Source organism: Phyllostomus hastatus, unplaced genomic scaffold (assembly GCF_019186645.2).
Source record: "Phyllostomus hastatus isolate PE091 unplaced genomic scaffold, TTU_PhHast_1.1 phas_contig_113, whole genome shotgun sequence".
In the NCBI taxonomy this organism is placed as follows: Eukaryota; Metazoa; Chordata; class Mammalia; order Chiroptera; family Phyllostomidae; genus Phyllostomus; species Phyllostomus hastatus.
The window spans coordinates 9,930,624-9,954,810 of record NW_025333530.1 but is presented as its reverse complement, the minus strand read 5'-3'; the positions used below and the strand labels follow the sequence as shown (position 1 = coordinate 9,954,810).

The window sequence follows — 24,187 nt, the reverse complement described above, 5'->3', positions numbered from 1 at the left end:
CTGTTGTTTAAAGTCACACAGCTTGTAGTACTTTGTTACGGCAGCTCTAGGAAACTAATACAGGTGGCTTGCCCAGTAACACACGGTGAACAGATGACACAGAATGGACTGGAATATATTGCATTATGTTTAGTTGTGTCATCATCATATAGAATTAGGCACAGAGTTTCTCGAGTTAGATTGCCTGGGTCTTAGTCGTGGCTCTACTAGTAACCCTATAACCTTGGGTAAATTACTTAACTTCTCGGAACCCCAATTAATCCATTCATTAAAATGCAGATACTTAGAGCACCCATCTCATAGAGATGTGAGGACCACATGTATAAACTCTTAAAATTGTTCCTCACATAGAGTAAATGCTCAATTTTGTGGTTGTTGTTATTATATCTCCTTGGGAAGATTTTGGGGTCTGTGATAGGTATCAGGAGCCTTCTTTTGTTTGTGTTTGTGTCCTCAGGTCTTATCATTGAGCCTGGCACAAATAAGAGCTCAAAAGGTATTTGTTGAGTTGCATTGTACTCTATTAATAATGCTATTTTGAATTCAATGGGGTGGGATCTTGCAGTTAGCCCAAATGGGGGTTCTCTGACTGAAGCTAGCCCCCTCTGAGGGCTACCTCTCTGCAGGTTACACCAGGGGCAACAACCTCTGCTTATTCTGTGAGGAAGGTATGTTATCAGCTCAGTGACACACTGCTTGCTCTCTGCAGACTGCCCCTATCTAAAGCCCAGCATTTCTAATGGACTAAAGGAGCTGGTGCCTTTAAATTTCACAGAAAGGGAAGAAAAAGCACTTTAGTTTCAGTCTGTGTTCTCCATTAGACACCCTTCAGGTGTTAGCAATATTATGCCACAATTTCATTATCCATTAAAGCCAGGTAATAATAAGTACACAAAGGTATTTGGAGCCTATTGTTGTTAATGAAAGAGATCAATCTAATTCAGAATGTGTGTGTGGAGAGCTCCTTGGAGATGGAATAGGCCCCAAGGTTAGCCTCTAATTGCCTCCTTGATGGTAGACCCCACCAGTACTCAATTTTGCATGACCGTCTTTATGACATAGTTGGAATTTTGACGCCCAGGCTCACGCTTCATACAGAAGCCCATTTTCCTCTTCTCCCAAGCCCCTCCCAACATTACTAATTCAGAAAGAATGGGAAAGTTGCTGGCATTTAAGTAAGATCCTTCCACCAGAGTAAGAGTTCTTAAATCTGGATCATGGCTTGACTGAATTAGCAGAGTCCACGATTCTAGGATTACTTGAGTGACCCTGGAATGATTTCCAGGGCTCTGAAGTCATTCCCATTCTCTCTCTCTCTCTCTCCCCCTCCCTCCCTCCCTCTCCCTCCCTCTCCTGAACTGCTGGTGTTCAGAAGGATCTATCAAGTTTATGAACTGCATTCAATAGATATCTCAACAAGACAACTCTACACTAAACTTAAAAAAAAATTAAGTCAGAAAAAGAAGATAAATGAGGCACCTTCCTTTCCCAAATGCCCCTCTGTATTTTCCTAAAAGTGCCCTGTGGACCCCTAACTCCTGCCTGAACAGACACCTTACTCAGTGTGAAGATCTGTGGTTGGACTCATTTTAGTTCCCATAGCTGTTTACTCTTTCTATCCAAGATGAGTTCCTAAATTTTATTCCTAACTCCTCCCACTTCTACCCTCATTATTAAAAATATATATATTGCCATACAGAAACTGAATGCTCACCCTGCTGTTTCTGAGAACTAGTAGTATGTTTCCTCCAATAGTGTGTTGGAGGAAACCTCCCCTCTTGTGGCTGCTGGATCGGGTGCCCGGCTGCACACAGACATCCTCGCATGAGGAAGTGCCTGTGCTCTGGGGCCCTCATGGGATGCAGCCCAACTCCAAAGTTTCAGCAGTGTGCTCTAAGAAACAAGACTTGTCCTGTTGCTGGCAGGTATGATTGTACATCGGCTGGAACTAGCAAGGCATCTGGAACATTGGATTTCATTTCAATGGCAACAGTGAACATCAGACCCAGGGTGATGATGTATTTAGAATAGATCATTGTACCTCCTGCCTGCCCCACCTGTCCCCAACCCCCTGCTGGGCAGCCTGGACTGGGGCACAACAGGTGATTGGATTAAGAGGGAGATGACTTTCCTGTCAGGACCCTAGGAGACCCAATGTTTGATTGGAACTGGGCTCTGAATTTCACATCATTGGCCAAGGGCTGCTGAAGGACATGGGTGCCTCAGTTGCTTAATTCAAAGCAGGATGTCTGGTACAGAGGAGGAGAACATGAGTTCAGCCACAGAGCACATAGCAGGAATGGGGAGGTAGGGAGGCTGGGGGAGGTCTAGGGAGACAAAAAATTGGGATAGTCACCAAATCTCCTTTAAGCTCATGAGTCTGGCTCCCTGCCTTACCAAAAATGATCCATGACTCTACTCATTCCCTCCTGTCTTCCGGAGGGCCAGTGTAGAAGCCAGCTCTGCTAGATAACCCACCTTAGCCCCCAGGGCAAAGGGACCCAGGGAAGAGCTCTGAGAACGTGCAGTCATAGTCTGCCCACCTCCATTACAGTACACTTCAATGTAAACACTGTGAATGGAGAAGCAGCATGGCAGTATAGAGAACAGGGTATCAGGACCATGGCTGCTGACATCCAGGGGGGCCTCTCCTTCCTTAAGCAATCTTTTACACCTTTGTTCATTATAGTACATAGAAAATCTTTACCACTGTTGAGAAGACAAATTAATATTTAGGGTGAAGGGTGACATGTACCTACAAATAATGGCTGACCTGTGTAGAAAGTGTGTGTGTTTACTTGTCCCATCTCTTGCTTTTGCTCATCTCTGTCCGCGCAGTGTAGGTAATGGAGTGTGCAGCATTCTCCAGAGTGCTTGGTAGGTGACTGTGTTCCACCTTGCACGTGCTACTCCCTCACATTTCCCTTTAATGCTCTCCATTATTTGGACTGCATTAATAATGTTTGTGGGCCGATATCTTTAAAATTAATGAGGTGTTTACTCTCAGCCAAGAAACTCATTGAAATTAAAAAAGCTTTGTTTTTTCCCCTCCTTTTCCCTCACTAAAAAAAGTGGACAAACAAGTCACAATACAAGCTTTGCTAAAAACCAAATAGAATAGGCAAGAACCCAAACTGAACCACTGGGAAGGTATGAGTTGTGATTAGCTAGTACCCAGGGTTATACATTAGCCAGGTTCAAACCACAGTGCTTTCTAAGAGGCTCCAATTTAACATGAGATTTCCTTGAAAACTGCATACAATACCTTTTAACCACTGGAGGGGCATCCATATCCTCAATAATAGCTTATTTCATCACCGCTATCCCTTAGCACGTAATTATCCATTGTAACTGTAGCACCTTAGTCTACTCTGAATTTTCCTTGTTATACAAAAGGTTTATTTCCAGGATAATTCATCTCGTATACAATCCTGATCTGTCTGTTGTCTCTATTTTTCAATCGAATCCATTACCTGGCCTAAAGGATGCCCCCTCCTACCACCCCCTGAAACTACTACCACTAGCTGACTCTGTGCAGAAAAGTAGAGCTGAATACTAGTGATGTGAGTCTATTGGCTGCATGTAGCCCACCTGTCAGGATGGTTTGCCAGGAGGGCCAGGGAAGGGACAATGGCTGTCTATGAAGTGCAAAGCAATAGGCTCCACTCCCCTATACCTCCTGTCCCCGCCCCCACCCCACCCCAGGAGCATTCTGGGTGGCACATCTAAGCATTTTGGGTTTTCATCACATGTTTTTAAGGCAGTTGTTCTCTCTGATCTGAAAACAACCAATGGTCTCTGAGGACCCTGCAGGTGATTTGTTAACTAATCCCTCAAGGTATTCCAGTTAATAATATGGCAATTTTATGCATCTACATCTGGAATTAATTATTAATTTACTCAATTAAAAACAGGACAATAATGTTAAAGAACCACTCTCCCAATTTTTTATTGTTGTTGTATGTTTTTCTCTCCATAGCAATTGGAAGCAAGGGTGTTAGTATATGCTAAAAGGCTGAGGGTTCCTGTTCTGGTGGGTCGTTCATGTCTCTAGTGTCTGAAAACCATTCTCTTTCTATTCACATGTGGAGTATCTACAGCAGGATTCTGGGATCTGTGTCTGAACCTCTGGCCTCTGAAATGCCAGAGGGCAAATGGATGTCCAGAGTCATCTGAATCAGCTGTTCTTGAATGATAATGAATGAGAATATGCAACAGAGCAGAGATTCCTCAGCCCAGTACAGAAGGCCAAAGATTGCAGAGAAGTGGGCAACAGGGAGAGGAAGCAGAAGGACCTACGTGAAACTGAATCTGTGCAAAATCTCCAGCGCTGCTCTGCAGGATGTTGTATGTTGAGGACACAGAAAGAAGTTCCCATTCACTGTCATTCAAAAATGCTTTTTTGTCATGCTTAATGTCTTCTCTGCTCCTCAGGAAGGCCAGGTCTACATCTTCCACTAAAAACAATAGAAACAATTGACTTCTCCTTAGAGAGAGAGGCACCAACACCAAATCCTTCATTTTATTCCTGCCTCTGCATGTACAGTCTTATTGAGATGACAGGGGGGTTCAACATAACCATTTTGAATTATGGGTAGAAGTGTGGGTAAACCACATTTACCGGTAATTCAAAGAATTATGGGTAAACCTTTCTAGCCATGAAAAAAACTATGAATCTAGCATTTGGTCCCACTATTCATAGACTGCATGAATTCATAAATGGAGCTGCTCCTGTGACTTCTATAACATTCTCAATGGCAGTGGAGGCCTAAAATTGTATTCCCAAAGCAACAAAGCAACAGCAGCAATTGGGCTATACATCTGGGCACAAACTGCCCTTAGTCTAAATTACAGGAGGATATAGAGAATATAGCCAAATAACTGCAAGAAGGTATTCAGGTTTTGAAAAAGTCAATTATATACAAGAATAAAATAGACATGAGGAATGGTATAATGTAATTACATGTATGTGTGCTAACAACCCAGTACACCTATGTTCCCCCTAGAAGACAGTACCTCTCATAGTTTACCTGTGTGCAGAATGCTATTGAAGGTTAGGCTGCAATTCTGGATATCAAATGGAAAAGCATATGTCTCTAAACTGCATGCAGAGACCACTTGGATGGACTTAGAGTTCTTAATGGTCCCAGATGAGTTCACATAAACATATGGGAGGTCAGGTAATCTTTCAATGTCCACACTATAAGAAACAAAAGAGACCTTGTTGTTACAGGGAGAGCTTTAGTTGTTTCAATACACACAATGGATTACAAGATGGTAATGACCATGACACCCAGGACTAGCCCAGAAGTGTAGACAAAATCACTTTTCCAAGATAATTCACCCTTGCAAAGATGGGTTCAGTTATGACAACCTCATAAATTAACTCTACTATTACATAGAGTTACTATTATTTCTACTATTAACACCACTATTATGAGACAAACAATCCATAAGTCACCTCAAGCATTAATAATTAACTCATGGTACTTTTAGCCTGAATATCCCAACAATATGTTCCTCTTCAAGTTGAGAAACAAAAAATAGCAACAATGAATGAAAGTAAGCAAAAACTGGCCTGAATATTCTAAGCAGTCTAAATCCCAAAGAAATATACCCAAAACACTTACAATTCATTGATGATGATATCAGGGGCCCAGATGGCACTTAGAGGTAGGGAGATCTCTCTAATATCATCAAACATACTGGAGTTCCATGATAAAAACTCATCATCCCAAACCTGTTAGGAGTAGCCAAAAAGTCAGCTTATCAAAAAGAGGCAATATCAACCTAACCAAAGAATTGAGGAGAGATTTGGATAAATTATCCAACTGATCAGTCTGTTGGTACTATCCACTAGGATAGAGGACTTCTCATCCAACTCTTAAGGAGAGTAACCCCAACCATAAACCATAGCCATACACTTACATGGATTCAAATAAATTGGGTTTGCTGCAGACCTAAGGAACTGTAAACATTAAGATAATAATATCTATTCCCTAGAATAATAATAATGTTCAACACATCAAGATCAGGAGTGCAGCATGCATGGAAGGAAAGAATCATTTACCTCACGGTACCATACATTTGTCTTTAATTTTTGGTTCTGTACATCCTGCAAAACAAAAAGAAAATACATACCAAATATTATCATGTCAGTAAATCAAAGACCAATTCAATAATATGTCAACTCACAGGAATAAAATCGAATCTAAATAAACAAGTAGGTGCCATCAGTAAATGAATGGGTCAAAAAACTATGGTATATTTACACAATGGAATTCTATGCAGCAGAAAGAAAGAAAGAGCTCCTACCCTTTGCAACAGCTTGGATGGAACTGGAAAGCATTATGCTAAGTGAAATAAGCCAGGCGGTGAAAGATAAATACCACTTGATCTCACTTATAAGTGGAACCTAATCAACAAAACAAACAAGCAAGAAAAATATAACCAAAGACACTGAAATAGAGAATAGGCTGACAGTGACCAGAGGGGAGAGGTGAGGAAATTTCAGGGGAAAAGGGGAAGGGTTTACAGAAATAAGTATAAAGGACACATGGGCAAAAACTAGGGGGAGTGGAAATGGGAAGGAGGTGGGGAGCATTGGGGGGGTGGGCTGGGATGGGAGTAAAAGACAGAAAACTGTACTTGAACAGCAATTAAAATAAAAAAAAACAAAAAAATAGTCACGGGGATGTAAAGTACAGCATAGAGAATATAGCTGATAATATTGAAATAATTATGTGTGGTGGGTATTGGAAATATTGAGGGGACCCCTTTGTAAAGTACATAATTGTCTAGCCACTATACTATAACCCTGAAACTAATACAGAATCTTACTGAATGCCAACTGTAATAAAAAAATAATATTTAAAAAACAATGTCTCTTTAGAGAAAAATGTTAAATAGCAGTGTGAGAATATAATAAAAAATAATAGTCACCAATAAATAAATAAATAAATTACACTGATTTTAAAAACCTGTGTGAAGATTCTATTGAATTTTAGGCTATAATTCTGGATTATCTTGACTTTTCAAGATCTGAGTATTTTCAGCTCCTGTTTATTACACACACTTGTCACTATAAGATTTACTATATTATCTATGACACAATGACTGCACTTGACATCTTGAATGATTTGCTAATCTCTTTCCCACTCTAATTAGTTACTCTGCCATTAATCAAACTAAAAAATGATATGCAGCCATAGCCAATTCTGGGCTAAAGGATGAGACCAAGGTTTTATTTGTAATCAATATATTATTCATACTCTTTGAATGAAGTGTTATCTCAGCTGCTATTGGCAGCCATTCCTAAGTTACCTAATGTTTGGATTTCTCTTCTTACAAAACAGACTAAATGAGCTTCTGTAAATGAGGTATATTTTTGATTATGTAAATAGATGTGATTTCCCATGTCTGCAAAGAGTCAGTGATTTTTTAAAAGGCCCCCCAAAACAACCCTAAAAAACTCCTTACTAATTTTTTATCTCTAATCTAGCAAAGAACATTCTAAAATGACTATGTTTTAGGATGGAATTAAAAGAGAAATTTTATATAAAAATTAACTGTAAAGGAATCATAAACCTAAGTGTGAGAGCTAAAACTGTAAAACTTATAGACAAAATACAGAAGTAAATCTCCATGACTCGGAATTAGGCAATGGCTTCTTAGATATGACACCAGAACAAGCAACAAAAGAAAAAATAAATGGCACTTTATCAAAATTAAAAAAATTTGTGTTGTAAAGTACATCATCAAGAAGTGAAAAGACAGCTCACAGAATGGGAGAACATATCTGCAAAGCATTTATCTGGTACAGGCTTTGTATCTAGAATATATGAATAACTCATAACTCAACAACAAAAAAACAAAGAACTCAAATTAAAAATGGACAAAGTGCCAAAGCAATTCTGAGAAAGAAAAATAAAGCTGGAGGGATCATGCTCCCTGATTTCAAACTACATTACAAAGCTATGGTAATTAAAGCAGTATGGCATTGGCATAAAAACAGAAACATAGATCAATGAAACAGAATATAAAGCCCAGAAATAAACCCATACATATATGATCAATTAATTTACAACAAAGGAGCCAAGAATATACAGTGGGGAAAGGATAGTTTCTTTAATAAATAGTGTTGGGAAAATTGGACAGCCACATGCAAAAGAATGACACTGGGCCACTATCCTACACCAGTCACAAAAATGATCTCAAAATGGATTAAAGAATATTAAACCTGGAACCATAAAACTCCTATAAGACAACATAGTCAGGCCCTGTCTGGTGTGTCTCAGTGGACTGAGTGCCAACCTGTGATCCAAAGGGTCACAGGTTTGATTCCAAGTCAGGGCACATGCCTAGGTTTTGGGCCAGGTCCCTAGTAGGGGTTGTGTGAGAAGCAACAACACATTGATGTTTCTCTCTCTCTTTTTCTCCCTTCTTTACCCTCTCTCTAAAAATAAATAAATAAATAAAATCTTTATAAATAAATGAATAAATAAAATAAAAAAAAGGAAAACATAGTTGGTAAGCTCCTTGACATAGTTCTTGATGACGATTTTTTTTCAATCTGACACCAAAAACAAAGACAATAAAAACAAGAATAAATAAGTGGAATTACATGAAACTAAAAAACTTCTGCACAGCAGAGGAAACCATTAACAAAATGAAAAGGCAAACTACTGAATGGGAAAATATAATTACCAGTCATATAATTGATAAGGGGCAAATATCCAAAATATATGGAGAATTCATACAACTCAATAACAATAAATCTAATTAAAATGGGCAGAAGGTGTGAATAGACATTTTTCCTAAAAAGAGACACATAGGTACATGAAAAGATGCTGAACATCATTAATTGTCAGGGAAATGCAAATCAAGACCACAATGAAATATTATTTCATACTGTTTGAACATCTATTACCAACAGATAGGAAATAACAAGTGTTGTCAAGGATGTGGAAAAAAGGAAACTGTTGTGCACTGATGATGAGACTGTAAATTGGGACAGCCACTATGCAAAACAGTACGGAGGTTCCTCAAAAAATTAAAAATTGAACTACATATGATCTAGCAATTTCACTTCTGGGTAATTATTAAAATAAAATGAAAACACTAATTCAAAAAGATATATTCACCCCCATGTTTATTGCAGCATTATGTACAACAGCCAAGGTATGGAAACAGTTAAGTGTTCATTGATGGATGAATGGATAAAAGATTTGTGGTATACATATACCATGGAATATTATTCAGTCATAAAAAGAATGAAATCATGCCCTGACCAATGTGACTCAGTTCAGTTGGTTAGGCATCGTACCACAAAGCAAAAGGTCACCACTTCAGTCCCCCATCAGGGCACATGCCTGGGTTGTGGGTTTGGTCCCTGGTCGGCGTGTGTATGAAAAGCAACCGATCAATGTTCCTCTCTCACATCAATGTTCGTCACCTTCTCTCTCTCTCTTCTTTCCCCTCTCTCTAAAAATAAATAAATAAAACCTTTAACAACAACACCAACAACAAAAATATCTAAGCTCAGCCCTGGCTGGTGTGGCTCAGTTGGCTGGAGCATCATCATGTAAACAGAAAGGTTGCAGGTTTTAATCCCATTCAGGGCACATACCTAGGTTGTGGGTTTGTCCCCAGGCGGGGCATGTAGGAGAGGCATGATTGATGTTTCTCCCTCACATTGATGTTTCTCTCCCTCTCCCTCTCTTTAAAATCAATAAGCATGTCCTCAGGTGAGGATTAAAAAAATCCAAGCTCACAGATCAAAGAGATTGGTGGTTGCAAAAAATGGGGAGTGTGAGAAATGGGTAAACTGTACTTTTTATAGTTGAATTAAATTTTAAAATATTTTTAAAAGAAAACAAATGAACAACTTGTTTTCAATCATAAATGAAGGTTTAAAAGTGTTGAAAAGCATTGTAAGTCTTACTGATTGTAAGCAGCAACTTACTATACAGCATTGGCTTTCCAAATGATAATTAAATTTGAACCAGAAGAGTTGTAGTAAAAATAATCTGAAATTTTGTATTTCTTAAGAAAATCATAGTATTTAAAATAAAACACTCAAAAGAACATCTACTAAGGCTTTGAAGGTTACGTGCTTTATGTAATGTTTATTGGCTTTATGGTTAAATACACAACTCCAGTTGATTTCTTTTTAAATGTAAGGACAAAATTCAATTTCTCTATGAGAAAATCCTATGTAGAAAAAATGGACAAAGGACTGAATAGACATTTCTCCTAAGGAGATATACTCACGCACCACTTAACAACTTGATATGGTCTCTGAGGAAGGCATTATTAAGTGATTTTATTATTGTGCAAACATCATTGAGTACACTTACACAAACATAGATGGTATAGACTACTGCATACCTAGGCTTATGGTACAGCCTATTGCTTCTAGGCTACAAGCCCGTATAACATGTTACTATACAAAATAACAAGAGATCAAATCAAGCACAAGAGAAAATAATATTGTACATTCAAGAAATGCAGTAAACACAAGATGTATAAGGCTGCTGTCAGCGTATCATAGAATGCTGCTTAACAGCAAACTTTTTTATAAGTAGAAAGAATAATGATACTCTAAAATAATGATAAAAAGTATACATTGTAAATACCTAAACCAACAACATAGTTGTTTGTTGTCATTAAGTATCATGTACTATACATAATTGTATGTGCTATATTTTTATAGGATTCAGCGCAGTAGGTTTATTTACATCAGCATCACCTCAAACACATGAGGTTGTGCTATGATGTTACTAGGTGGTAGAAGACTTTCAGCACCCATTATAATCTTATAGGATCACTACCACAAATGCATTTTGTCATTGACCAAAACATTACTATGCAGTGTATGACTATACAAATAGCTAACAAGCACATGAAAAGATGTTCAACATCACCGTTATGAACCAAATTGTGTTCTTCTTGCTAAGTGACACTAGGCCCAGCACTAGTAGCAGCTGGCTTTGGTTCATAGCTTGACCTTGCCAAGGCACCTCCAAGCCCAGCAGAAGTAGCAGCCATTGCTTTGTAGCTCAGGAGGCCAAGTGGTGGCTGACCATGCCATGCATTGCCTGGGAGGCTCCAGAACCACCTCCACAAATGACACACTCAAGAGGTGAACTCAGTGGGCACCAGAGACTTGCTGAAGTAAGTCCTGCTCTGTGGGTGGGTTCCTGCATAGCTGAAACTCCACAGTGGTCACAGCCATTCCTTATAGCTGATCAGCCTGGGGGTAAATCCCTCCTGACAGCAATCAAGGCTTAACTACAACAGAAGAGTGTACAACCTACACAGGGGGTGCACCTAGAGTGCCCAGGTTAAGTGACTGGGGAGGCTCTACTATGGGACCCTACAGAACACCTACTACATAAAGCCACTCTATGAAGCCTGGGAGATGTAGTAGCCTCTACCTAATACATAGACACCAACACAGGGAGGCTGGCAAAATAAGGAGACAAACATATCCCAAATAAAAGAACAGAACAAAATCCCCCCGCCCCCGCAAAGAAAAAAAAAACTAAACAAAATGGAAACAAGAAATCTTCTAGATGCAGAGTTTAAAACACTGGTTATAAGGATTCTCAATGAATTTAGAGAAAGAGTAGATGTGAGAACATTAACAAAAGATAGGAAACATAAAAACAGAACTAGAAAATATAAAAAAAAGAACCAGTCAAAAATGAAGAGTACTTTAACTGAAAGTAAGACAAGGAATCAACAGTGGAGCAGATGAAGCAGAGGACCAAATGAGAGATTTGGAAGATGAAAAAGCAAAAACCACCCAATCAGAATAGAAAAAAAAACAATTTTAAAAAATGAAGATAGTATTAGGAGCCTCTGGGATAACTTCAAGTATACCAACATTTGCATTATAGGGGTGACAGGAGGAGAGAGAGCAAAGAATTGAAAACCTATGTGAAAAAATAATGACAAAAACTTCCTTAACCTAGTGAAGAAAACAGACATACACATCTAGGAAGTACAAAAAGTCTCAAACAACATAAACCCAAAGAGACCCACAGCAAGACACATCATAATTAAAATGTCAAAGTTAAAGACAAAGAAAAAAAAAGAGACAAAGAGAGACTCTTCAAAGCAGCAAGACAAAAGCAGTTAACTATCTACAAGAGAGCTCCCATAAGACTGTCAACTGATTCCTCAACAGAAACTTTGCAGCCCAGAGGGATTAGAAATAAATATTCAAAGTGATGAAAAGCAAGGACCTACAACTGAGATTACTCTACCCAGCAAAACTATCATTTAGAATTAAAGGACAGGTAAAGAGTTTCCCAGAGAAGAAAAAGCTAAAGGAGTTCATCACTACTAAACCAGTATTACAAGAAATATTAAAGAATCTTAAAATGGAAGGGGGCATGGGTGGAAAACATGAAAGGATTAAGAAGTACAAATTGGTAGTTACATGTCCTGGCTGGGTGGCTTACTGGGTGGAGCATCATCCCATACACAAAAGGTTGCGAGTTTGATTTCCAGTCATGGCACATACCTAGGTTGCAGGCTCAGGCAAGTATGGGAGGATGGGAGGCAACCAATCAATGTTTCTCTCTTACATCTCTCTCTCTCTCTCTCTCTCCACACACACACACACACCCTTCCTCTCTCTCTAAAATCAATAAACATATTCTCAGGTGAGGATTTTTAAAAATGCTTAAAAAATGAAATTGGGCCCTGGCTGGTGTGGCTCAGTGGACTGAGCACTGGCTTGTGAACCAAAGGGCTGCAGGTTCAATTCCCAGTCAGGGTGCATGTCTGGGTTGTGGGCCAACGTACCCAGTAGGGGGCATGTGAGAGGCAATCACACATTGATGTTTCTCTTCCTCTTTCTCTTCCCCTCTGTCTAAGGGTAAATAAAATCTTTTAAAAAATTAAATTGGTAGTTACAGAATAGTCATGGGGAGGTAAAGTACAGCATAGGGAATATAATCAGTAATATAATAACTCTGCAAGGTGCCAGATGGGTACTAGACTTATCAAGGTGATAATTTAGTATGTTATATAATGTCTAATCATTCAGTTGTACACCTGAAACTAATAGAGTGTTGTATGTCTACTGTAATAGAAAAAAGTGATTTAAAGTAAAAAAAAAGACATGCTAAGTAAAAAAGTCAGTCACAAAAGATTGTTGATTGTATGATTCCATTTATATGAATGTATAATATAGGCAAATCTAAATGAAATGTTTACAACAGGAAAAGCTATATAGACAGAAAATAGGTTAGTGTTTGCCTATGGCTGGTGGAGGGGGGGCCTTGGGGTGTGACTGCTAATGGTATATCCATTCTTTCTGATATAATATTCTGAAATTAGTGGTGATGGTTATGCAACTCTAAATACACTAAAAAACCCTTAAATTGTAAAGCTGTTAATTTTAAATTATATTAATAAAGACAAAGGAACTCCTTTTTAAGACATTTCCAAGGAATTTGTAAGTAAGAAGGCTAACACAAACAGTTAATGACATCACCTTAAACTCATATTTTCCATTCCTTTCCATGTATAAAAATTACATCTTTGGAAGAGGAAAAAAAGAAATGGAAGATTCAAGATGAAGACATGTGAAATAGAATAAGTAAAACATATGCCTTGGTGACTTAGGTTCAGAGCTAAGGAGTCATTTAGCTAACTTTTGTATCTGTGATATTTAGTACAGTATCAAGTTATATAATTTAACAAAGTCAATATCAAAAATAATATCAAACTATATTATTTTGTTAAATTTAACAAAATAATATAGTTTGGGGAGTTGATGGTATGAAAGCAAATCACAATTCTGTTTTCTTTCCAGAACAAGTATGTTAAATTAATTATCCAGTCAATTATCCAACCACATCAAAAATTTATCATTTTTGTACATAAGGTCGAGACTACCCCTCTCTTTAATCCAGGTTGGGTGGGGGATAAAGAGATACTATTGGTATTTAGTCCATTTGGATGGTTCACCTGGAATTGTGCAGTACACAGACACACACAGGATGATATCATTTAAAAGAATAACAATAAACTTTTCAGATTAAACTTCCCTCTTTTTGTGGTCAAGAAAGCAAGTTATGAATGAATAAGCATTTCAGATTTCTTGAGAAAGAATAAGGGGACTTCTGGCTAAGTTGGAGGTATTGATAGGATGCTTTTCCCCTTGCACAACCATAAGAAAGTAACAACCAATCCAAAAACAAAAATCAACAAGATGTGCCAGAAAACTGAATTGTATGGAAGTCTTACAACCAAGGAGTTAAAGAAGAAACATTCATCTAGATGGTAGAAGGGGCAGAGATGGGCAACCAGGGAGGAGAGAACATGCAGAATGATGGCCAGCAGAATGGGTGGTCCCACATTCACCTACAGATAGAAACTGGGAGGGGAAACTGGGGAGCCAGCATTTCCAGCCCCAAGACAGACCACACAACTCAGGGTTCCAGCATGGGAGGGAAAAAAAAAACCCACAACAACCTTATAACCTCTGGCTGTAAAAATCTGTGGGAGCTGCAGTGGTGAAAGAAACTGCTGGTCTCTCAGGAGAGTCTGAGGAGCCCACGAGGTCCTAGAACATACACAAGCCCACTCACTGGGGAAATCATCAACAAGACAGCAGCTGGAAGGGTGCCAGTCACTTGGGGGAAGTAGGGGAAGTGACTGAATGTGGGGTGAGAGCCAAGCAAGAGGCATGATTCCATCTCTGACCGCTCGCCTACATACAGTGACACAATGCCATGTAGTGGGTTGCCCCACCCTGCTGAATACCTAAGGCTCTGCTCTTTATAATGTAGCAAGTGCACTGACAAATTGAGGAGAAAAAGAAATATGGCCCAAATGAAAGAACAGATCAAAACTCCAGAAAAAGAACTAAATGATGAAGAGATGGCCAACCTAGCAAATGCAGAGTTTGAAACACTGGTAATCAAGATGCTCAGAGAAATGATTGAGCATGACAGCCAAATAAAGGAAGAAGTGAAAGCTATGCAAAGTGAAATTTAAAAAAATACACAGGCAACCAACAGTGAAGGGAAGGAAGCTGGGACTCAAATCAATGATTTGTAACAAAAGGAAGAAGTAAATATTCACCCAGAGCAGAAAGAAGAAATAAGAATTCAAAAACATTATAAGACGCTTAGGAACCTCTGGGACAAGTTTAAACATACCAATATCTGAATCATAGGAGTGCCAGAAAGAGAAAAGAAAGAGCAAGAAATTGAAAACTTATTTAAAAAAATAACTAAAGAAAATTTCCCCAATTTGGCAAAGAAAATAGACATACAAGTACAGGGAGCTCAGAGATTTCCATACAAGTTGGACCTAAAGATGGTCCATTTAGAATTGAAGGGCAGATAAAAGACTTCCCAGACAAGGTTAAGCTAAAGGAATTCATTATCGCCAAGTCCTTCTTATCTGAAATGTTAAAAAGACTTATCTAAGATAAAGAAAATCAAAACCATGAACACTAAAATGACAACAAACTCACAACTACCAACAACTGAATCTAAAAAAACAAATAACTGAATAAGCAAACAACAGGAACAGAATCAGAGAAATGGAGATCACTGAAAAGGGGGAGAAAGGGGGGAAAAGTATAAGGAATAAGAAGCATAATTGGTAGGTACAAAATACACAGTGGGAGGTTAAGAATAGCATAGGAAATAGAGAAGCCAAAGAACTTATATGTACAACCCATAGACATGAACCAGGGGAGGATTGCTGAAGGGAATGGGGGTACTGGGTAGAGGGTGACAAAAGGGGAAAAATTGAGATAACTGTAATAACATAACCTATAAAATATACATTTAAAAAAATAAAAAAAAGGATTGTAAACAGTTATGGAGTGTCAGTGGCTCAACAGGGGCTAGTCTGAGTGAACTTGTGTTACAGATTTTTGTGGACTTCAAATGAATGCTTGGGAAAGGCAGTTTTTAAAGTAGTATACAAAGTGAAAAGACTGAATTCACAAGCATTTCTACAAGGAGCAGTTTGGAGGAGGATCAGAGGGGATGCCCAGCCAAGATCAGCAATGCAGGGGTTTATCAGTGGAAAAAGGCCTCTACTGAGAGCACCAGGCTAGGTGACACAGCTTACTTCTAAGTTAGCAGCTGAGAGATTCTGAAATAACTCATGCCTCCCACAAAAGCACAAAAGCCTCAGTTCAGATTTAGCTGCAGTCAATGAGAGTTCCCCACAAATAGGAAAAAAAAAAAAACAAGTCCAGTTGCAATTTATGTTACCAGGAAATATAGATGTTAACCACTTTCTCACAACAAACATACTTCTACATCTATGAAATGCCTTGACCAGTTTCCTTATCATTGCCATGCCAAGTCAGGAATGTATCTTGTTGACTCAGTCAGGTGGCTGGGAGAAGGTCTCTTTTGTTATAATGCTTTATTTTCACTTCATTTTTATTCAGTTGATTTTTTTCTTTTTCAATATATTTATTCTTATTTATTTTATAACCCTTAAAGAATAACAAAATAGAGGTAAATCTCAGTGAAATAATCAAAACAATAAAATTAAAAAAAAAGAAAGATTGGAAAATGACCTCTGGGTTGTTACCAGCTGGTTCTTACTAAGTGCCACGTTGAAGCCGTAGCTCATTTTTCTCTTTTTACCCATTGCTTTGTCATATTATATGTGATAATAATGTTAAGAATTTCTTTTCTAACATCTTATGGGGGTGTCTGGGAGGATTCATTATTCAGCCCTAAAGAACACAGCGTCAAGAAGGAGTTTGAGGCTAAAACTGAAATCTTTTTTTTTCTTGTCAAAGGAAGCAAGTTTCTCAATGCCAGCTGGCAAACATAATTGGTTCTCTAGTGGCATTATTCACAGATTTTCTCTCTGTGTATCTCTCTCTCCCTCTGTTTTTTCTTTAGATACCTTCCATCTTGCTTGTTTAAAAGCAAAGGATATTTCAGAGAATTGGAATTCATTAGTCTTCCTAACAGAGGGAGTCTATTTAGATCTAAATTGGTGGTTAGCAAATATACAGATAATTCCCCCACATTCTTGTTTATCTCTCCCATTTCTGAAAACTATAGAAACAGATGCCTCAACGTCTGGCTGGGAGGCTCTAGTCAATGTACTGGAATACAAAGGTATCTAGGATTCCAAATTGACAAAATTCAATAGGAACAAATTGAAACTTTTCACTGTTGAGTAGATTATCTCTATAATCAGATTTCCCTAAGGTACTCATAATACCCAGAAATTCTAAGACAAGACTGTAGTCTTTCGTATAAACAAAACAAGAGGCAAAACATTATAATGGAAGTGAGGTACAGTGATGAAAGCTAGACTGGAAGCTCTTCACTCCAAACAAAAGTCGCTAACACAAGCTGCTGGCAAATGCATCCAACAAGTTATTTATTCACATTGGGAGTGTCCTTGTCTGAGCAGAGTCTGTGAGTGATTTGATCAAGACTTTCAACACTGGCCTTGCCTCTGGAATGAACTTAAGGTTTGGCTCACCTGAATGTATTACTTTTACAAAGCATATTAGACTAAATCACTCATAAAGACAATCCTATAATTTGTAGTTACATATTTTAATTAACTAATTAGTTTGTTAGACAAATATCTTTGAAGTAAGATATACTGTGTTACATATTGGGAGAAATGTGAGTAATAAAGTTCTTCCCTCAAGTAGCTTATTAATAAATTAGGGTACATGACATTTTAACAAATAATTACATGCATTGAGAAATATATAGACTTCAGTGGATTTAAAGAAAGGTGACATCACTGTCAGCTTGGAAAATTGAGGGGAATTATACTAGGAGCTGGGATTTAAAGGATTATAATATTTTGTAGATGGAGAATGAGAATGAAGATATTCAGTGGAGGAAAGGGCAGAATGAATGACATACAAGAAGGAAAACAACAAGGGGTTCCATTCAATGGAGTATTGAGCACATGTAGACAACAAGACACATTAAGACAGCAGAAAGAGATTAGAAGAGAGGAATGGGATATAAGATGTTTGCAGGTTTCTCAAGGAAAGTTTGCCGTATCCAACAATATAATATGTCTCATGTATTCTAGCAATATCTCCTCACTTCTTAGTTCTTTTCTGGAGTTTTTATTTGTTTTTTCATTTGGGCCATATTTCTTTGTCTCCTGGTGTTTGGCAGTCCTCCTGGTGTTTGTTTCTGTGTATTAGGTATAGCTTCTTTGACTCCATCTTGGCCCACCTGCTACATTGTAAGGGGTGAAGCCTTAGGTATTTGCCAGGGTGGGACAACCCATTTTGGTGCTTTGTGGCACTGTATGTGGGGGAGGGGTCAGAGAGAGAACAATGCTGCTCCCTAGGCCCCTGTCCTGTTTCCAGTCACTTACACCACTTCTGGTATGCAACCAGCACTCTTCTAGCTGCTTCCCTGGTGCTGAATCCCAGAGTGGGTAGGTTTGCATATATCCTAGGGCTGTACAGTTCCTTTAAATGGACTCTTCTGAGAGACTGGCAATTTCTTCCACTGCCCCAATCCCCACTGGTTTTTACAGCCAGAAGTTATGAGATTTTATTTTCCCGGTGCTGGAACCCTGGGTTGCAAGTGCTCTGGACTGGGGCTGGGATGGCTTGCTCTCCAAGTGTTCCTCCTGATTTTATCCACCATACATGAATGTGGAATCACCTGTTCTGCTACCACACAATGTCCTCTCCACCCTGGTTCCCTATCTCTCTCCATCCTACTTGTCTGAATGAATATTTCTTCTTTAAATCCTTGGTTGTAGGACTCCCATACAGTTTGATTTTCTGGCAGCTCTGGTTGTATTTTGTTTGAGGTTAGTTGTAAACCTTATCATGGTTGTGTGAGGGGGAAAAACATGTCTACCTATGCCTCCATCTTGGCCAGAAGTACTCAATGCCTAATTCTTAATCAGAAAATCAGAGTCTATGATTCATAGCACAGCTATAAGATATTAACATAGAAAGACACCTCCACTGGTTCCTCAAAAAATTAAAAATGGAACTGCTTTATGACTCAGCAATCCCACTTCTCAGAATATACATGGAGAAACCCAGAAGACTAATTTGAAAGAATATATGAACTCTTATGTTCATTGCAGCATTATTTACAATAGCCAAGATATGGAAGCAACCCAAGTGCCTGTCATTAGACGAATAGATGGACCTAGAGGGTATTATGCTAAATGAAATGAGCCAGACAAAGAAAGACAAATACCACATGATTTCACTTACATGTGGAATCTAAGGAGCAAAATAGATGAACAAACAAAAGAAAAACAGATTCACAGATACGAAGAACAGATTGATGGTTGCCTGAGGGGAGGGGGACTGTTGGGGGACTGGATGAAAAAGGTGAAGGGATTAAGAAGTATGAACTGGTGGAGATGGAATAGTCATGAGAATGTACAGTATTGCACAGGGAATACAGTTATTAATATTGTAATAACTATGTATGATGTCAGGTGGATGCTGGAAATATTGGGGGAACCTCTGTAGAGTATGTGATTGTCTAACCACTGGCACCACATGATTCAAGTTACACTTGATTCAAGTGCTGTTACAATTAAAACTAGTACAAAATAATATTAAATGTAAACTGTAATTGAAAAATAAAATTAAAAAGGAAGAAAAACACATACATTAAAATAAATTAGAGAGGAATTATTGTTATTTTAACTTAATTCAATTTAAGTACATTAAAATAATCACATTGTTTTGCAGGATATATTTAGGTATATACATGTAAAATTGAGGACAAAAGCAGTACAAAGGATGAGAAGCAGGTAAATGGAATTTTGTTGCTGTAAGATTCATACATTTATGTAAAGTGTAATAATGTGAATTCTAAGTACATTAATTGAACAATGGATAGGGAAATCCCCTAAAACATCATTGAAAAAATATAAAGAAAGATGTTAAAAGACATTAGAAGAACTAAAATTAAGTGTTAAAAAATTGAATTTACCTGAAATAGGGTAGTATAAGAGGAAAAGAAGAACGCAAAACAAATGGAACAACTAGGAAATAAATAACAAGATGGTATTGGTAAATGGACAAAAGATTTCAATTAAAATGCATAGATTGTCTGGTTCAAAAAGCAATACCCTGGACTACTGCTCTGCAACAAAAAGGAATGAACTATTTATATACACAACAGCTTTGAAGAACAAGAAGGGAATTTTACTAAATGAAAAATACTCTATCCCAAAAGCTTCATACTGAATGGTTCCATTTATAAAATAGCCCATTTTCTTTATTTTTTTCACATTTTTTATTGTTGTTCAAGTACAGTTGTCTCCATTTTCCCCCCACGACTCCTCCCCCACCCCACCCATCACCACTTCCCATCTTCATTCCTGCCCCTCTTGGCTTTGTCCATGTATCCTTTATATATGTTCCTTGACAACCCTTCCCCTCTTTCCCCATTGCCCCTCCCTCCTCCCCTCTGGTTACTGTTAGTTTCTTTATTTCAATGTCTCTGGTTATATTTTCCTTGCTTGTTTGTTTTATTGATTAGGTTCCACTTATAGGTGAAATCATAAAAGTCTTGAGGACTTCTGGTCAAGATGGTGGTGTAAGCAGACATGGCTCACCTCTTCACACAACCATATCAAAACTGCAACTCAAATATAGAATAGCTATCACTCAGAACCATCAAAAACTAAGTTGATTGAAAGTCTGACAACTATGGGATTAAAGAAACCACATCCATCCAGACTGGTAGGAGGTGCACAGACAGGAATGGGTGAGCCCCATACCCATGTGTGGTGGATAAAAATTTGGGAGGAATATCTTGGGAGCCAGGAGTCCCAGCCCCACACCAGGGCCCCCAGCCCAGGGTTCCAGTACCAGGAAGATAAGTCCTCACAAGTTCTGGCTGCAAAAAGCAGCAGGAATTGAGTCAGTAGAAGAATCTTCTAGAGTCCCAAGCTGTTCTTAAAGAACCCACACATGAACTCACCTACTCAGACTCACTCCCTCTGAGCCTCAAAAATGTGGCAGCACCTTGTAAGGCACCAGTGGCATACAGGGAGCAACTGAAGTGCCTGCCATCAAGGTGGGTAAAGGTCATTGTCCTTTTGCTAAACCCAGCCCCCACAGATCTGGCCAGCTGGTGCTATATCTGACATCCCATCAACCTGGCTAACACAGTTTGACCCACCTTGGAGATACCCAAACACTCTGCCCAACCCAACTTACAGGCCCACTGAAGCTGCTTTTCCTTATGAATGTATGGTCTTGTCTCATGCTTCACAACTTCCCAAATCCTACCAAACAAACAGCAGCTGGTCTCAGTGAGCCCCAGGCCTGGAATTAGCAGCAGCCAGCCTAGATTCACAGCTTGGCTTCTTCAGGGAATCTCCAAGCCCAGCACAAGTAGCAGTCATCTCAGATTGTTTTATAGCTCAGGCAGGTTAGCCCTGCACAAAACACAGGTGGGAGCTGACCTTGGCCTGCATCACCTGGGAAACACCAGGGCCAGCACACCCAGTGTATGGCTAAAGACCATGTCAGAGCACCACTACTCTGCCACTGCACCGCTGATCCTCCATAGTGGTTGGAGGTTGGTTGGTTGGTGGTTGGTGGTAACAGCCAATCCTCTCAGAGCTGACTGGCCTGGGTAAATCCCTCCCATTGATCTGCCAACAGTAACCAAGGCTCAACTACAAGAGGAGGGTGTGCTCAGCCCACACAAAGGGTCCACATTGTGTACCCAGTTTGGGTTATAGAGAAATCTGTACCACTGGACCCTATGGGACACATGCTACATTAAGCCACACTACCAAGACACAGAGTCAAAGTAGCTCTACCTAATACATAGCAACAAATACAGGGAGGCTATCAAAATGAAGAGACAAAGAAACATGGCTGAAGTGAAAGCACAGATCAAAACTCCAGAAAAAGGGCTACATGAAATGGAGATAAGCAATCTGTTAAATACAGAGTTCAAAACATGGGTTATCAGGGTGCTCAAGGAATTTAGTAAGGACCTCAGCAGTATAAAAAAGATACAGTCAGCAACGAAGGGTACAGTAATTGAAATAAAGAACAGTTTATAGGGAAACAACAGTAGAGTGAATGAAGCCAAGAAACAAATCAAGGATTTGGAATAGAAGGAAGCAAAAAAACAACCATGCAGAACAATAAGAATAAAAAGAATACCAAAAATGAGGATAGTATAGCAGCTTCTGGGACAACTTCAAGAGGTGCAACACTAGCATCATAGGCATTCCAGAAGGAGAAGAGAAAGAGCAAGAAATTGGAAATCTATTTGAAAAAATAATGAAAGAAAACTTTCCTAATTTGGTGAAGGAAATAGACATGCAAGTTGAGTAAGCACAGAGCCCCAAACAGGATGGTACGAAGAGGCCCACACCACAATGCATCACAATTAAAATGCCAAAGGTTAAAATAAAAAGAAAATCTTAAAAGCAGCAAGATAAAAGAAGTTAGTTACCCACAGAGGAGTTACCATAAGAACATGAGCTGATTTCTGAGAAGAAACTTTCCAGGCTAGAATGGATTGGAAAGAAATATTCAGTCACAAAGCAGGTACTTATAGCCAAGATTGCTCTACTCAAAAAAGGTATCATTTAGAATGGAAGGGCAGATAAAGAGCTTACAATAAAGAAAACTAAAGGAGATCATCACAACCAAATCTTTATTTATTTATTTACTTATTTATTTATTTGGTTAGTTAATTATTTACTTTTATTTAATCCTTATTGCATTTTTTCCATTAACATTTAGTTCCCTTATACTGCCCTCCCCCAAGAAATCACCACACTTTTGTCCATACCCATGAGTCTTTTTTCCTTTTTGCTCAATGGCTCCAACCTCTAACCCCCCTCCCCCAAGAGCTGTCATCTGTTCTCCATCTATGCGTCTGTCTCTGTTCTGCTTGTTAGTTCAGTTTGTTCATTAGATTCCACATGTGAGTGAAATCTTACGGTATTTGTCTTTCTCTGACTGGCTTATTTCACTTAGCGTAATTTTCTTCTGGTCCATCCATACTGTCACAAAGGGTAAACTTTTCTTCCTTTTTATGGTAGAGTAGTATTTCATTGTGTAATTGTCCCATAGTTGTTTTATCCACTCATCTACTGATGGACATTTGGGAAGCTTCCATATCTTGGCGATTGTAAATAATGCTGCAATGAACATAGGCATCCTTATGTTCTTTTGAATTAGTATTTTGGGTTCCTTTGGGTATATTCCAGAAGTGGGATGGCTGGATCAAAAGGCAAATCCATTTTTTGGGGGGGCAAATTTTTACAAAAATGCATTTATTTATTTATTTATTTATTTATTTATTTTTAAAGCACATTTTATTGATTATGCTATTAAAATTGTCCCAATTTTTCCTCCTTTATCCCCCCTCCACCCTGAACCCCCCAACCCTCTAGCATTCCCCAGCCTTAGTTCATGTCCATGGGTTGTACACATAAGTTCTTTAAATTATCTGTTTCCTATACAACTTTTGGCCTCTCCCCGTCTATTTTATGCCTACCAATTATGCGTCTTAATCCCTGTATTTTCTCCCTCCATTCTTCCCCTCCCCCTCCCCACTGAAAACCCTCAATGTGATCTCCATTTCTCTGGTTCTATTTCTGTTCTAGTTGTTCACTTAGTTTTAGTTTTTGTTTTTTAGGTTCAGTTGTTGATAGTTATGAGTTTCACTGTTCATAGTTTTTGATCTTAGATAAATCCCTTTAGCATTTCATATAATAAGGGCTTGGTGATGATGAATTCCTTTAATTTTACCTTATCTGGGAAGCACTTTCTCTGCCATTGCATTCTAAATGATAGCTTTGCTGGACAGAGTAATCTTGGATGGAGGTTCTTGCCTTTCATGACTTCAAATACTTTTTTCCAGTCCCTTCTTGCCTGCAAGGTTTCTTTTGAGAAATCAGCTGATAGTCTTATGGACACTCCTTTTAGGCAACTGTCTCCTTCCCTCTAGCTGTTTTTAAGATTTTTTCTTTATCTTTAATCTTGGGTAACTTAATGATGATGTGCCTTGTGTGTTCCTCTTTGAATCCAACTTCCTTGGGACTCTCTTGAGCTTCCTGAACTTCCTGGAAGTCTATTTCCTTCACCAGATTGGGGAAGCTTTCCTTCATTATTTGTTCAAATAAGTTTTCAATGTCTTACTGTTGTTCTTCTCCTTCCAGAACCCCTAAAATT

General features: G+C 38.6%; 1 protein-coding gene across 1 annotated transcript in view; it reads right to left on the bottom strand.

The window, feature by feature from the left end:
- HTR3B (5-hydroxytryptamine receptor 3B) overlaps positions 1 to 24,187 on the bottom strand; it is a 56,903-nt gene that overhangs the window by 5,245 nt on the left and 27,471 nt on the right. The window contains exons 4-7 of the mRNA XM_045837375.1: positions 6,071 to 6,115; positions 5,631 to 5,740; positions 5,031 to 5,200; positions 4,300 to 4,457 (exon numbers count right to left, since the gene is read on the bottom strand). Of these exons, the coding sequence (XP_045693331.1) occupies positions 4,300 to 4,457; positions 5,031 to 5,200; positions 5,631 to 5,740; positions 6,071 to 6,115 (483 nt within the window). The remainder of the gene's footprint in view (positions 1 to 4,299; positions 4,458 to 5,030; positions 5,201 to 5,630; positions 5,741 to 6,070; positions 6,116 to 24,187) is intronic.